This window comes from Scyliorhinus torazame, chromosome 1, assembly GCF_047496885.1.
Source record: "Scyliorhinus torazame isolate Kashiwa2021f chromosome 1, sScyTor2.1, whole genome shotgun sequence".
NCBI classification, from domain to species: domain Eukaryota; kingdom Metazoa; phylum Chordata; class Chondrichthyes; order Carcharhiniformes; family Scyliorhinidae; genus Scyliorhinus; species Scyliorhinus torazame.
In genome coordinates, this window is record NC_092707.1 from 342637979 (window position 1) to 342653886 (window position 15908).

At 43.0% G+C, this 15908-nt stretch overlaps 1 protein-coding gene across 1 annotated transcript in view; it reads left to right on the forward strand.

The window, feature by feature from the left end:
- iars2 (isoleucyl-tRNA synthetase 2, mitochondrial) overlaps positions 1–15595 on the forward strand; it is a 120179-nt gene extending 104584 nt beyond the window's left edge. Inside the window, exons 18-23 of the mRNA XM_072509489.1 lie at positions 6271–6402; positions 8109–8215; positions 8347–8492; positions 8618–8808; positions 13839–13983; positions 14858–15595. Of these exons, the coding sequence (XP_072365590.1) occupies positions 6271–6402; positions 8109–8215; positions 8347–8492; positions 8618–8808; positions 13839–13983; positions 14858–15009 (873 nt within the window). The 3' untranslated portion in view covers positions 15010–15595. The remainder of the gene's footprint in view (positions 1–6270; positions 6403–8108; positions 8216–8346; positions 8493–8617; positions 8809–13838; positions 13984–14857) is intronic.
- Positions 15596–15908: the final 313 nt, after the last annotated feature.

A 15908-nucleotide genomic window follows, 5' to 3' on the forward strand; every position in this document is an offset into this window, starting at 1 on the left:
CCGCGCTTTCCAGAGCCAGCCCCGCCCCCTGTGGCGCAGCTCCTGTTGCGGCCATTGTCCCAGTTCCCCCATCCCTGAGTCTCACCTCCCTCCAGCACCGACGCCCACATTTCCCACCATCTCGTCTGCAGAAGAAAAAACGGATTTTAACCAGAACTCTACCCACATCCCCATCCATTATCCCCCCCCCCCCCATGAAATATTCTTTACCCATATTTACAACCCCGTATACAACCAACATCCCCCTCTCCCCCCAACAACCGGAGCCCCTCAGTTCGAGTCCAGTTTTTCCATCTGAATAAAGGTCCAAGCCTCTTCTGCCGTTTCAAAATAATGGTGTCGGTCCTGATAAGTGACCCGCAGTCGCGCAGGCTGCAGCATGCCGAACCTGACTCTTTTTTTGTGCAGCACCGCCTTGGCCCGGTTGAAGCCAGCTCTCCTCCTTGCCACCTCCGCGCTCCAATCCTGGTAGACTCGGATCACCGCATTCTCCCATCTACTGCTCCGCACCTTCTTGGCCTATCTCAGAACACTTTCTTTGTCCGTGAAGCGATGTAACCTTGCCACTATCGCCCTTGGCGCCTCATCAGCCTTGGGTCTCCTCGCCAGGACCCGGTGAGCCCCTTCCAGCTCCAGGGGGCTCGGAGAGGCGACTGGAGCATCGTACTCACATACGCCCCGGCATCAGCTCCCTCCACTCCTTCGGGGAGACCCAGAATCCGGAGATTCTTCCTCCTCGACCTGTTCTCCAGGCCTTCAAGTCTCTCGGCCCACCTCCTGTGCGCCTCCATTTTTACCGCCAGGCCCAGGATCTCGTCCTCGTTCTCATTTGTTTTATCCCTCACCTCACGAAGCTCCACCGCCTGGGCCTTCTGGGTCTCCTTCAGCCCCTCGATCGCCAACAACATTGGCGCCAGCACCTCCTTTTTAAGCTCCTCCACACAGCGCTTAAGGAACTCCTGCTAGTCTGGCCCTCATGCTGCTCGATCTCCGCCCTCCTGTTTTTTTCCCCCTCGTTTTTGCCGTTGTTCCAGAGCCTCTTTCTCCGACGCGCCACCACTAATTTCTGCCATACAACTTCACCTTCCCACATGGGATTAAATCAAAAAACCTCCGTTGGGGCTCCTCTGGAGAGCCCAAAAGTCCGTTATAATGGGAGCTGCCGAAATGTGCGGCTTAGCTCCGCATCGCCGCAACCGGACACAGAACATTTTTTGACCACAATGCGTTTCATTATTCGTTTTATTATTGAATTTATATAGGAACCTTTTTATTCAATTGAAGCACCCATGTGGCAGTCCCAACTCCAGCTGAATGGTGGACCACATTGACCAAAGCATTGCACTGCATATCTGATGAATTTGCATAGTGGATTGGCAGTGCCATGGAGCAGTAGTATGCAGGGTCAATCTTCACTAGATTTGGTTTTCGATCTGGGTTGCATTGTGTGGCTAGATGATGGACAGAAAGCTACTCTACATCCTGCAGGGTGGCAATAAAACGCGGATTGATCCAATATCACCAAGTTACTATTGTGGATCTCCTAGCATGGCAGCCAGTTAACCTGAAGACTAACCGAGGTCTGAAAGCTGGCAGCCCATCTATCTTATTGGACGGTGTAGAAACTCCTATGCTGCCTGGTAGCAGCTGAGCAATAAACTCACCAGCGTCCCAGAATCAAGTGCTGTCGCTTCACAATTCCTAATAAACTCAAACATACCAACCAGCAGAGAAGATAAGCGGATGGTCAAAGCATCCCCCAATGTGGTGTCCCAAGAGTTCCCCAGAAGAGACAGACTTCTCAAGCCCTTACTCGCATGAGGAAGTGGACAGCACCCTGTCAGCAAACAAGCCAGGCAACGCAGCAGGAATTAATGGGATTTACAGAATTCCTGAAGAACATTGGATCAGAAGAAAGGAAGTCGTTCGCAAAACTTTCCAGTATCCACAATACAGGCACCATTCCAAACTTCTGCCGCCAATCCAAGTTGATAGCATTTGCCAAGTCAGGGAAGCCACACAGCTCCTGTTCCATCGCCCTGTTCACCTATGCAAGATCCTGGAATATCTCCTGCTAAACGGCCTGAATCTTGCCCTGGAAGCAGTGATGTCCCACTTAGCACCGTCACCCCACTCAACAAGTAGGTTCCTGCACAGGCTGCAATTTCTTATGGCAGGTCTGTTTCAGGAAAGGCCTGAAAACAGCAACCACCTTGTTAATTTATACTATGCCTGTGACACATGCATCACCTGCTGTGTGAAAACCCTCCAATGAATCAACGCCACGATCTGTAACTGACAGAAACTAAATCAGCTGCCTGCACATATCCAACACCAGACTCCCACAGGAGTCGATTCAAACTCGATGGGCCAAATGGCCTCCTTTGGCACTGTAAATTCCATGATTCTATGAAAAGCTGTCTTGTTAAATAACAAGAAAATGCCATTTATTATGTTTTCAAAGGGCATGACTTTGATTTGGAAATAAATTTTCATTTCCACTGCATAATGAATTAGTAGCAAAAAGGAATACGTGTAGGGTTAGGATAAAAAGTCATCAACAAGAGTACGAGTAAAAAAGGAAATCACACAGTATTATTCAAATAAGGAACACTTCTTATAAGTGTCTAATAAAGCTATGTCAATCACAACGCTACATTAACAGTGAAAGGAACGTTTTGAAGGGTACAAGCAAGCAAAAGAATAGGGATTAAATAACTCTTGGGAGCTACCAGCTGGCTCAGACATGGTGGCTCAATAACAGTCAACGGTTAGATGGAGCGAAAAGACAGAAGAAAGTTTCTTAGTGAACTAAAAGAAATTGTCCATCTTTTTCAAGTTGAGCTTTATTCCAACGAGGATCAAATTTATCTGTTTCTGTTAAATTATTACAAATTATTCCTAAATTTTGGTTTGCGATTGAGGTTAAAAGTGTTAGAATTTAAACAGGTTTTAAAAAAAAAAGTAAGATATTGAAATCCGAAATAAAAACAGAACATTTTGGAGATGCCCAGCATGTCTGGCAGCATCTGTGGTGAGCACAAATAAATACACTTTTCTGCTATGGACTGCAAGCGTTGAAGAAAAACACTGACATGTCTGTTATGTTCAAGTGCCAGTTGAAAGGAATTCAGGACCGGCATGTTCCTGTGAGGAAGAAGGATAAATACGGCAATTTTCGGGAACCTTGGATAACGAGAGATATTGTAGGCCTCGTCAAAAAGAAAAAGGAGGCATTTGTCAGGGCTAAAAGGCTGGGAAGCCTGTGTGGAATATAAGGAAAGTAGGAAGGAACTTAAGCAAGGAGTCAGGAGGGCTAGAAGGTGTCACGAAAAGTCATTGGCAAATAGGGTTAAGGAAAATCGCAAGGCTTTTTACACGTACATAAAAAGCAAGAGGGTAGCCAGGGAAAGGGTTGGCCCACTGAAGGATGGGCAAGGGAATCTATGTGTGGAGCCAGAGGAAATGGGCGAGGTACTAAATGAATACTTTGCATCAGTATTCACCAAAGAGAAGGAATTGGTAGATGTTGAGTCTGGAGAAGGGTGTGTAGATAGCCTGGGTCACATTGAGATCCAAAAAGACGAGGTGTTGGGCGTCTTAAAAAATATTAAGGTAGATAAGTCTCCAGGGCCTGATGGGATCTACCCCAGAATACTGAAGGAGGCTGGAGAGGAAATTGCTGAGGCCTTGAAAGAAATCTTTGGATCCTCACTGTCTTCAGGTGATGTCCCGGAGGACTGGAGAATAGCCAATGTTGTTCCTCTGTTTAAGAAGGGTAGCAAGGATAATCCAGGGAACTACAGGCCGGTGAGCCTTACTTCAGTTGGAGGGAAATTACTGGAGAGAATTCTTCGAGACAGGATCTACTCCCATTTGGAAGCAAATGGACATATTAGTGAGAGGCAGCATGGTTTTGTGAAGGGGAGGTCGTGTCTCACTAACTTGATAGAGTTTTTCGAGGAGGTCACAAAGATGATTGATGCAGGTAGGGCAGTGGATGTTGTCTATATGGACTTCAGTAAGGCCTTTGACAAGGTCCCTCATGGTAGACTAGTACAAAAGGTGAAGTCACACAGGATCAGGGGTGAGCTGGCAAGGTGGATACAGAACTGGCTAGGTCATAGAAGGCAGAGAGTAGCAATGGAAGGATGCTTTTCTAATTGGATGGCTGTGACTAGTGGTGTTCCGCAGGGATCAATGCTGGGACCTTGCTGTTCGTAGTATATAAAAATGATTTGGAGGAAATGGTAACTGGTCTAATTAGTAAGTTTGCAGACGACACAAAGGTTGGTGGAATTGCGGATAGCGATGAGGACTGTCAGAGGATACAGCAGGATTTAGATTGTTTGGAGACTTGGGCGGAGAGATGGCAGATGGAGTTTAATCCGGACAAATGTGAGGTAATGCATTTTGGAAGGTCTAATGCAGGTAGGGAATATACAGTGAATGGTAGAACCCTCAAGAGTATTGAAAGTCAGAGAGATCTAGGAGTACAGGTCCACAGGTCACTGAAAGGGGCAACACAGGTGGAGAAGGTAGTCAAGAAGGCATACGGCATGCTTGCCTTCATTGGCCGGGGCATTGAGTATAAGAATTGGCAAGTCATGTTGCAGCTGTATAGAACCTTAGGCCACACTTGGAGTATAGTGTTCAATTCTGGTCGCCACACTACCAGAAGGATGTGGAGGCTTTAGAGAGGGTGTAGAAGAGGTTTACCAGAATGTTGCCTGGTATGGAGGGCATTAGCTATGAGGAACGGTTGAATAAACTTGGTTTGTTCTCACTGGAACGACTGAGGTTGAGGGGCGACCTGCTAGAGGTCTACAAGATTATGAGGGGAATAGACAGAGTGGATAGTCAGAGGCTTTTCCCCAGGGTAGAGAGGTCAATTACTAGGGGGCACAGGTTTAAGGTGAGAGGGGCAAGGTTTAGAGTAGATGTACGAGGCAAGTTTTTTTACACAGAGGGTAGTGGGTGCCTGGAACTCGCTACCGGAGGAGGCGGTGGAAGCAGGGACGATAGTGACATTTAAGGGGCATCTTGACAAATACATGAATAGGATGGGAATAGAGGGATACGGAGCCAGGAAGTGTAGAAGATTGTAGTTTAGTCGGGCAGCATGGTCAGCACGGGCTTGGAGGGCCGAAGGGCCTGTTCCTGTGCTGTACATTTCTTTGTTCTTTGTTATCTAAACTGTTCACATTCGGAAACCAAAAGCTTTTGTTGCAATGCCAAAGAGAGGCACTTTTTTGCGCTTCCAGTGTAACCCCAGTGAGATTACTGGACTTTCTCATATTAAGGAACTGCAACTGTTCACCTCTTAGGAATTATTATCACCTATTAGTTCACCTATTGGGCAGCATGGTAACACAGCGGGTAGCACTGTTGCTTCACAGCTCCATGGTCCCAGGTTCGATTCCCGGCTTGGGTCACTGTCTGTGTGGAGTCTACACGTTCTCCCCATGTCTGCGTGGGTTTCCTCCGGGTGCTCCGGTTTCCTCCCACAAGTCCCGAAAGATGTGCTGTTAGGTGAATTGGACATTCTGAATTCTCCTTCACTGTACCTGAACAGGCGCGGAATGTAGCGACTCAGGACTTTTCACAGTAACTTCATTGCAGTGTTAATGTTAGCCTACTTGTGCCAATAAAGATTATTATTATTAGGAACTGGGATTTACAGTGTGCCAGGGAAGACGGCTCATTTGGAGCTGATGTAAGAAGAAAATCAATCTAACTCACTGTCTTAACTGGAATTTGTATATCTCATCTTTCATATCTTTAGGGCATCCCAAATGTCTCGTAGCCAATGGTGAGGTGTATTAACCATATGTTAGACATTGATTTTGTAAATATAGTTTTAGTTTGAATGCAAATGCATTGTTAGTAAAGGCAAATGAAACACACAATTGGGTTAATTTTAAAATTTTGAAGAGGAAAGTATCTGAGAATTAGTTAAATCAAATCCATTTGACCCGTTGTTATAGAATTAACAAAGTACATTATGCAGAAATTGTTTGAACATTACTCCAGTAAAATTTAATTTATAATGTGAACCAGGAAAATATTAGTCATTATTTTAAAGTTTGTAGTGATTTCTTCAGAAGTACCAAATACACCTTCATTTAAAATAGCCAGGAACCTGTCACTCTTCGATTACACAAATGCTCCTTAGGTTTGTGATAAAGACTATCGGCCTTGTTGCTTGGTGAAGAAAAACTCAGATGGCTTCTAATTTTGATAATTAATTTATCTGTTCTGTTTTTCCAGTTACGGAATACATTACGCTTTATGTTGGGGAATCTTTTTAACTTTGACCCTGAAACTGATGCAGTTCCAGGTGAACAAATGCTAATGGTGGATCAGTATATGCTTCACCTCCTTCAAGATTACAGTACCAAGGTAATGACACCAAAATATCCAGCATTATTCTTTAAGTCACTGGATACAAAGGTAGTAGAAGTTACAAGTTCCTAAAGCACAACAATACCTACTGTGGAATATTTTAAATAATTAACTTCTCCACTGCTGTCATAAAAAAATGCAGTGAACCTTTGAAAATAATAATGAATTTATTCATAATTTAAAAACTAAAACGGTTATCATGCTAAATTATGATTTCCTGATATTGATATGGGACAGCACGGTAGCATAGTGGTTAGCACAGTTGCTTCCCAGCTCTAGGGTCCCAGGTTCGATTCCCGGCTTGGATCACTGTCTGCGGAGTCTGCACGTTCTCCCTGTGTCTGCGTGGGTTTCCTCCGGGTGCTCCGGTTTCCTCCCACAGTCCAAAGATGTGCGGGTTAGGTGGATTGGCTCTGATAAATTGCCCTTAGTGACCAAAAAAAGGTTAAGTGGGGTTACTGGGATAGGGTAGAGAAATGGGCTTGAGTAGGGTGCTCTTTGTAAGGACCGGTGCGGACTCGATGGGCCGAATGGCATCCTTCTGCACTGTAGATTCTATGACCCCTGATCGAATCCAGGCTTGCAGTACATGTATGCGTGTGAAGAGGTTAAAGCTTTCGGTGATTGTGCTTTTTATTCATTCATGCGATGTGGGAATCAATCTCTGACAAGGCCCACGTTTTTTGCTTAATTTTAACTTAAAAGGTGGTGATGGACCTCTGTAGTCCAGGTGGTGAAGAATGTCCTGCAGTGCTGTTAGGATGTTCCAAGATTTTGACCCAACAACAATGAAGAAACGACACTATATTTCCAAGTCACATTGGTGTATGAATTGGGGGGGGGGGGGCGGCATGAAGGTGTGAATGGAGGGGGAGTCATGTGCCTGCTACCCTTGTCCTTCAAGGTCCTTCAAGGTTGTAGACATTGCACGCTTGGTAGGTGTTGTTGATAAAGCCATGGTGAATAGTTGCAGTGCATCTTGTACGTGATTACTCAGCAGTCACAGTGAATGGTTGAAGGAGTGAATGCCTAAGCATGTGGTGAATGGGGTGCCAATCAAACAGGCTGCTTTGTCCCTGGATGATGTGGAACTTCTTGAAATGTTGTTGGAGCTGCACTCAACCAGGCAAAAGTAGAATATTCCATTACAATTGACTCGTGCCATATAAAAGATGTAAAGGATTTGGGGAAAGTCATGTGGTAAGTCAGCCATTGCAAAATACCCAGCCTCTGACCTGCTTTGGAGCCACAGTATTTATATGGCTGGTCCAGTTAAGTTTCTGGCTGGTGGTAACCTTTTGGAGGTTGATGGTAGGGAAATTCAACAACTGCAATGCCACTGAATGTCATGGTGAGTTGGTTAAGCTCATCCCTTGGCAATAGCCATTGTGTGGCGCGAATATAACTTTCCACTGATCAGCCCAAGCTTGAACATTGCCTCAGTCTTGCTCTATTTGCATGTGGACTACTTCAGTATCTGAAGAGTTGCAAATGGTTCAGAACACTGTGTCACTGTGCAATAATCAGCCTTAGTAACTGAGCAAAACAGCCTGAACAGAAAGGAACAAAAAAGTTCATCAGTGGCACAATTTAATTTGGGTTGTCATTCAGCTTTCTGTTCCTCTTAATATTTTTAGGTTGCTGAAATGTGTACATTTTGCAACAAACATTCACCTACAAGACCTGTTTCTAATTTTACTCAGGTTACAGAGGCCTATACAGAGTATGATTTTGGAAAAGTTAATCGCCTTGTGTTGGCATTTATCAACAGAGAACTCTCTAACTTTTACTTCAGCATCATCAAAGATCGGTTAGTATAATAATCATAACTACAAATAGCATGGATGGCTTCATTTATAGAAGTTAGCATTAGATGTGGAATTTAGTCTGTTGGAGATATTAGAATATGCCTGTCTAAACAATGTTGTATTAATATTTCAGATTATATTGTGAAGATGAGAAACACCCCAAGCGTCTATCGTGTCAGACAGTTTTAGATGAAGCATTAGATGTAATCACACGTTCTGTAGCTCCAATCCTGCCTCATCTTGCAGAGGAAGTATTCCAGCACCAATCAAACAAAAACGGTAGCTTTTCTTCAATGCTGTTACTTGGTTTTTGTAGTATAAAAATAATTTTATAACTCAAAATGCATTGAATGCATATCTAAATCAAGAATACACAAGCCTCTTCATTTTTGGTTATCTTTCAGAGCCCCTGAGTGTGTTTCGCACAGGTTGGATAAAGGCCAGTTCTGTTTGGAAGAAGCCTGGTGTAGTGGAAGCTATTGAGGGTGCTTGTGCAATAAGAGACAGCTTCTTGAGCTCTATACCTGGAAAAAACTCAACTGAGTATGATGTAACCATTATCATCGAGCCAACTTTGTTGCTCGAGTTGATGGAGGTAATTCCAGCCAACTTTGAAAGCAATCTTGTGATTTGTGTAATTTGAGATATATTTTAACTATTATTATTTTAAGAAAAATTGTACATGATTGGATCCATGTTTTGGATGAAAATAAGCGTTGAGAAGTCAAATTCTAGATCAGGATCTACCAAGCTGATTTCCTGCAAAGGTTTGGTTGGAGTGACAACCCACCTGGGCCAGCGAATGTAAAAATACAGGTATGGTGACGGACAGGAAAAAAACCATCCTCCATGTCCCACATAACCGATGCCTTGTGCATCACCCAATCTGAAACAGTATAAAGAAATGCCAATTTTATCAAATGTTCAAATTGGTATGCTGTCCTTGAATTGTAAAGCTATAGGAATTAGAGCAGCAGCAAAGAAAATGGTAGAAATCTGCAACTACTGGAATGTGTGCGAAAGATGGGGTGGTACAGAAGCCCTTGCATCACACGGGTCTCTTGCACCAGAACGAACAGTTCAGACAGGTGGCTGCAGTCCAACATCAGGGCACGCTCACTGTCACCGTGGCCTGGAATTTCTACACCTCCGGCTTATTCCAGCCTGCAACACGAGACACCGGTAACATAAATTAATTTGCTGTCCGCATTGACACATTGAACCATTTTATCACCTTTCGCACGGAGATAGCTAAAAAAGAAAGAGCTGTACACGGTCAGAATTTTTGGTTTCCCAGAGGCTTGGAATTATTGAGTGAGTACACGTTATTCTATGACTGTGAAGAACATGGGTGGGATTCTCTGTTGCCCAACGCTGAAATTGGAAATGACGATCGGACGGAGAATAGCTCCTGACCCCGAAATCGCAGCAGGCGCCGGTTTAATGCCGGGATTCGATGCTCTTCCCCCCCCCCCCCCCCCCCCCAAAATCGGCATCATCGCGAAATGCATAGTTGCAACTGTGTTCGTATCATTATCTGGCCCACCCGCGATACTCCGCCTCCGATGGGCCGCGTTCTTGACGACACGGTCCACATGTGGTCTCAACAGCCGTGAAAGGTGTGGCGGCTGGGGAGAAAGAGGACGTACGAACAGTGTCCAGCACCGGCATATTTCGCCGACAGTCGTGCCGCTGGCCGGGGGGGCTTCTGCCAGGGCTGGGAGAGTAGTGGGGGGTGGTCAGGAGGTGAGCTGTGGGGTCGGGGTGGACAGGTACTTGGTCCAGCAGAACCGGTGCCAACTTTTCAGGCACGATTGGTGCGTGTGTGGAGGTGCAAGTTACGCACAACTGCAGCTTGTCAGCCCTGCGCGTCCAGCATGGACCCGCCAATTCTCCCACCGTTTTTCCCGTTCTGCGGATGTTTCAATTGGTACCAATTTTTCCATCGTGGAACTCCACCGATCCTCCATTGGCGTCAGCTCTTAGACGCAGGAACAGAGAATCCAGCCCCATGTGTTTCCATTAGTAGCATAAGTTTTTAGATCAAATCGCCATTACATAAATATGGTTACAAGATGACCAAAATTGGTAAATATTCCAGGGTACACAACATAGATTGGAAAAGGAGAAATAACTCTGATAGTAAAGGATGACAAAAGAATCTTGGTTCAGAAAATCGGGAAATAGAACTCGTATAGGTGGAGAGTGAGATAATACTAATGGGAGTAGTCTATAGGTATTCTAACAATTGTTATACTATTGGGCGAATTATTAAACGAGAAATTATTGGAGCTTGTCGTAAAGGCAATTCATTAGTTGTGGGGGATAAAGCTTCACATCAGTCAATTAATCATCACATTAGACTGGAGCAATCGAATTGTCAAAGGTATCTGGAAGATGAGTTTGTAGAATTCTTTTATGACCGTTTTCTGGAACAATATGTTGTGAAACCAACAAGGGATAAAGGTATTTTAAGATCTAATATCGTGGAGGATCTAATATCGTGTAATGTAATTAGTCATATTATAGTAAAAGAGCCATGGCCAAATAGTGATCACCATACAACTGAATTCCACATTTAATTTTAAAAACTACATATTCCAATCACAAAGAATTTTAAACTTAAAGTATGAGGGGAGAGCTGGCTAAGGTTGATTGGGTGAATTGCTGAAAGGTAGGGTGGTAAGTAAACAGTGGAAAACATTTAGTTTCCATTGGAAAAATTCAGTGAGAAAGATCCATATTTGATTTCATTTATTATTGTCACATGTATTAGTATACAGTGAAAAGTATTGTTTCTTGCATGCTGTACAAACAATGCATACCATACATAGGGAAGGAAGGAGAGACTGCAGAATATAATGTTACAGTTATAGCAAGATGTAGAGAAAAGATCAACTTAATACGAGGTAGGTCCATTCAAAAGTCTGATGGCAGTCGGGAAGAAGCTGTTCTTGAGTCTGTTGGTACATGACCTCAAACTTTGGTATCTGTTTCCTGACGGAAGAAGGTGGAAGAGAGTATGTCCCTAATCTAGGTGCATGGGGTCCCTAATTATGCTGGTTGTCTTTCCGAGGCAGAGGGAATTATAGACAGAGTCGATGGATGGGAGGCTGGTTTGCATGATGGATTGGACTACATTCACGACCTTTTGGAGTTCCAGTCCAAAGATGTGCAGGTTAGGTGGATTGGCCATGATAAATTGCCCTTAGTGTCCGATAGGGTTACGGGGATAGGGTGGAGATGTTGACCTTGGGTAGGGTGCTCTTTCCAAGAGCTGGTGCAGACTCGATGGCCGAATGGCCTCCTTCTGCACTGTAAATTCTATGAAATCCTAAAGATTCTAAAAGAGGTAGCTGCAGAAATAGTGGATTCGCAGGCTGAGGTTTCAAAATTCCTAGATTCTGTCACAGCAGATTGGCAGTTAACAAATATAACGCTATTCAAGAAAGGTGGGAGAGACAAAACCGAGAACTACACACTAGTTAGCCTGATATTATCAGGAAAGTGCTGGAATCTATTATTGAGGAAGTCTTAAAAATGTTCTTTAAAACGTAGTACGATAGAAACAAGTCAATGTGGTTTTACAAAAGGGAAATTCTGTTGACAAAGTTGAGTTTTTGAGGATGTAACCAAAAGGGTACATAAAGAACTACAGATGTGGTATACTTAAGATTCCCAAACCTACTAAAAAAACGTGATACGAGTGCTCATGGGGTTGGGAGTGAGATATTAGCACGAATGGAGGATTGGTTAACGGACAAGCAGAGAGTGGGCACGAATCAGACATTTAAGACATTTTCATTTATGGGTGGCACGGTAGCACAGTGGTTAGCACTCTTAATTCCCAGTGCCAGGGTCCCAGGTTCGATTCCCCGCTGGGTCACTGTCTGTGCGGAGTCTGCATGTTCTCCCCGTGTCTGCGTGGGTTTCCTCTGGGTGCTCCGGTTTCCTCCCACAGTCCAAAGACGTGCAGGTTAGGTGGATTGGCAATGCTAAATTGTCCTTAGTGTGCAAAATATTAGGAGGGGTAGCAAGGATTATGGGGATAGGGTGGAAGTGAGAGCTTGGGTGGGTCGGTGTAGACTCAATGGGCCGAATGGCCTCCTTCTGCACTATGTTCTACTGTATGATGGCAGATTGTTGCTAGCAGAATGCCACAAAGAGATATTTACAATCTATATCAACAACTTAGACAAAGATTCAGAGAGTAATGTATCCAAGTTTACTGATGACACAAAGCTAAGTGGGAATGCAAGTTGTAAGGATAAAGAGGTAGATATAGAACATAGAACATTACAGCGCAGTACAGGCCCTTCGGCCCTCGATGACAGTATTAGTGAGCAACAGCGTGGCAGATGGGAGTAACATGTTGGGAAACTTGAATTATTCATTTTGGTTGCAAGAATAGAAAAACAGAATTGTTTTAAAAAGGTGTGAAACTTTGGTGTTCCAAGAAACTTGGATATACTCGTACAAGGAACACAAAATTAACATGTACAGCTAGCAATTAGGAAAGCAAAGGGCATGTTGACCTCTATTGCAGGGAGATTGGAGTTAAAAAAATGAGTAGGTCTTACTATTATACTGGGCTTTGATCACACCTGGAATACTATACAATTTTGTCTCTATAATTTAAGAAAGGATATACATGCATTGGGGGCAGTGCAGCAAAGGTTCACGAGAATGGTCCCTGGAATGAGAGTTGTCTTACGATGAGAGGCTGAGTATGCCCTCTGTTTCATAGAATTTACAGTACAGAAGGAGGCCATTCGGCCCATCAAGTCTGCATCGGCTCTTGGAAAGAGCACCCATTTAAACCCAGACTTCCAACCTATTCCTGTAACCCCACCCAACCTTTTTGGACACTAAGGGCAATTTAGTATGGTTAATCCACCTAACCTGCACATCTTTGGACTGTGGGAGGAAACCGGAACATCCGGTGGAAACCCACACAGACACGGGGAGAAAGTGCAGACTCTACACAGACAGTGACCCAAGCTGGGAATCGAACGTGGGACCCTGGAGCTGTGAAGCCACTGGCACCGTGCTATTAGCTGATCTCATTGTAACATTCAAGATTATGAAGAGGCTCGACATTGCTTCCTCTGGTTGGCGAATCTAGAACAATGGGACAGTTTCAGGCCAGTCATTTAGGACGGAGATGAGAAATTTCTCACTCAAAGGCTCGTGAATCTTTGGCGTTCTCTAATCCCAGAATGTTGTGTTTGGTACATACAGATCTGTGCCTGGTTTCCCGGCAGACGTCATGAAATCTTTTACCCAGACCACCTAAGAAATAAATCTTCATTGAAACTACTTTATCTCTCAGACACTGTCGCAAGGGCCACCATCCTGCAGTTTCAAAGTTCATAATATCCATTTTAATCCCTTTTTAAATGCTTAGATCAAATTATGTCAGTCATGGATTTCGGTACATCTCATCAACTGGCATGCAAAATTTCTCATCTGTTCGATTTATTAGCATGTTTCGAGTTATCCATATGGCTATTTTGTTGTACACAGAATGCAAGGTTTTGAATCCAATTTAATGTAGAAAAGACATGATCTCCTGTTCAAAACATGGCACTTTACATTAAGTTTACCTTTTTTTAATGTCTTAAGCAATTGCAGGGTGAGCAAAAATCCAGTACTTCACAATTGAATGAGCTAATGATGGCATCACATACAACGTTACTTACAAGTGTTCCCCGTGATCTGCCTACAGATACAAATTTTATCGATGGAAAATTTGTAATCAATTTAGAAGGTAAACCAGCTTTATACAGTCATTTTCCTGAAATGGACTCGCATTTTGAACCTCACATTTTCCTTCAAGAGATGTTGACGTTTAACATCACTGGAGACATGAACTAAAATGGTTACTCTGCTTGACTCAGAATGGAAAAACAATTGATGTTGAAACAAGTCTAACTATGCTAATGATGCTGTTTTGCTAATTATGGTTAGGGTCATGATCACAAAATAAATTGATTTGAAGATGAAAGAGCATTTTAAATAAAATTAAAAGGGAGAAAAATTGGTACTGAACAAAACAATTGAATTTTAGATTTCGCAATTCTTCTATACAACTTGTAAATTGGTCTAACTGTCATTAAATTTAGTCCAGCTGAAGTTTGTATTAGTCACAAAATCATATTATACACTCTCACTGCCTAAAGCAGCAATTATTATAATGATGAAGAAATAATAAATGGCAATAGCAGGAAAGGAACTGAAGGTAGAGAGCTGGAAGATTGCTCAATATTTAATGATACAAAAGTGCTTTCCCCACTATGGGATGAACTGTTCTGTAACGATAAGAATTTGCACGGTAGCACTGTTGCTTCACCGTGCCAGGTCAATTCTGTGCCAATTCAATTACCGGCTTGAGTCACTATCTGTGCGGAGTCTGCACGTTCTTCGTGTCGGTGTGGGTTTTCTCCCAAGTGTCCCGAAAGACGTGCTGTTAGGTGAATTGGACATTGAATTCTCCCAGTGTACCTGAACAGGCGCCGGAGTGTGGCGACAGGGGATTTTCTCAGTAACTTCATTGCTGTGTTAATGTAAGCCTACTTGTGACAGTAATAAAGATTATTTTTTATATTTACATGGAAAAATAATTGGTCCCAATTGTTTAACAGGTGGTGATATTATTGAAGAATCATCTTACAAAGTAATCATTCAATCAGCTACCAAAGAAAGATGTCCTCGATGTAAGAAATACACATCAGAGTCAGCATTAACACCTTGCCCTCGTTGCTTGGAAGCCATTGCTGGAAAGTGGAGCATTTAATTTGTCAGCAGATAATGATTAATGTGAGCACTTAAGAAAACAGAACAGACACATGGATGAATATGCAATGGAAAACCAGCTTTCACCACAATCAGCCAGTGCTATGTATTTCATCTTCACATTCCCACCTCAGCAGTCTTCTGTTCTCATTGAATAGTTCAGATTTTGATAGGTTATGTCAAAACTACCATTTCCAGTTTGAGGGGTTCAGGGGAATGGTCATTCTGCACGACTGGATATGTCTGGTGTTTTTGTAATATCTGCCTTAAAATCTGGAAGTAAATTTTGATTATATTTTTACAGCTACTATTGTACAGATAGAAAAACAATTTACACAGATAATTGTTAGCCCAACCATTACGTTAATTTCCAGTTTCCTCTGACTAGTATAAGGTGAAAGTTTCTCCATTTTCTCTTTTGGTTAGCAAATATTCCCAAGATATATATGCTATGATACAATCATGTCAGTTTCCTAATCGATGTTGAGTAACCAGTTAATGAACAAATGGGGCTATGTTGCTTGTTATATAACAGGTTCGTAAAGAATTGTGGGATTTGTGTGTAATAAACACTTTTGTACAAAGGTTTTCTGCTTTTAAGAAATGTTTTTGTTCTTCACATAGAAACAAAATACAAAGTGAACTTTAATTAAATAGTAATAGCGGGCTTGGAAAATAACATTGTGTACAATTATATAATGTTGGGCTCAGGCACCTGACCACTTATGGATGGACTGATCCCAGCTATTAGATATTTGTGGGTTCTGTATGCAAGCAACTATGGTTCTTGTGTCAGTTATGTGCAAGTGGTAGGTTTGCTAAATAAGTTGTACAGGTAGTTAGTGCAGCTTCCAAAGAGATTATTGTACAGAAGTCAGACATCAAAAAAACCCAAGATCC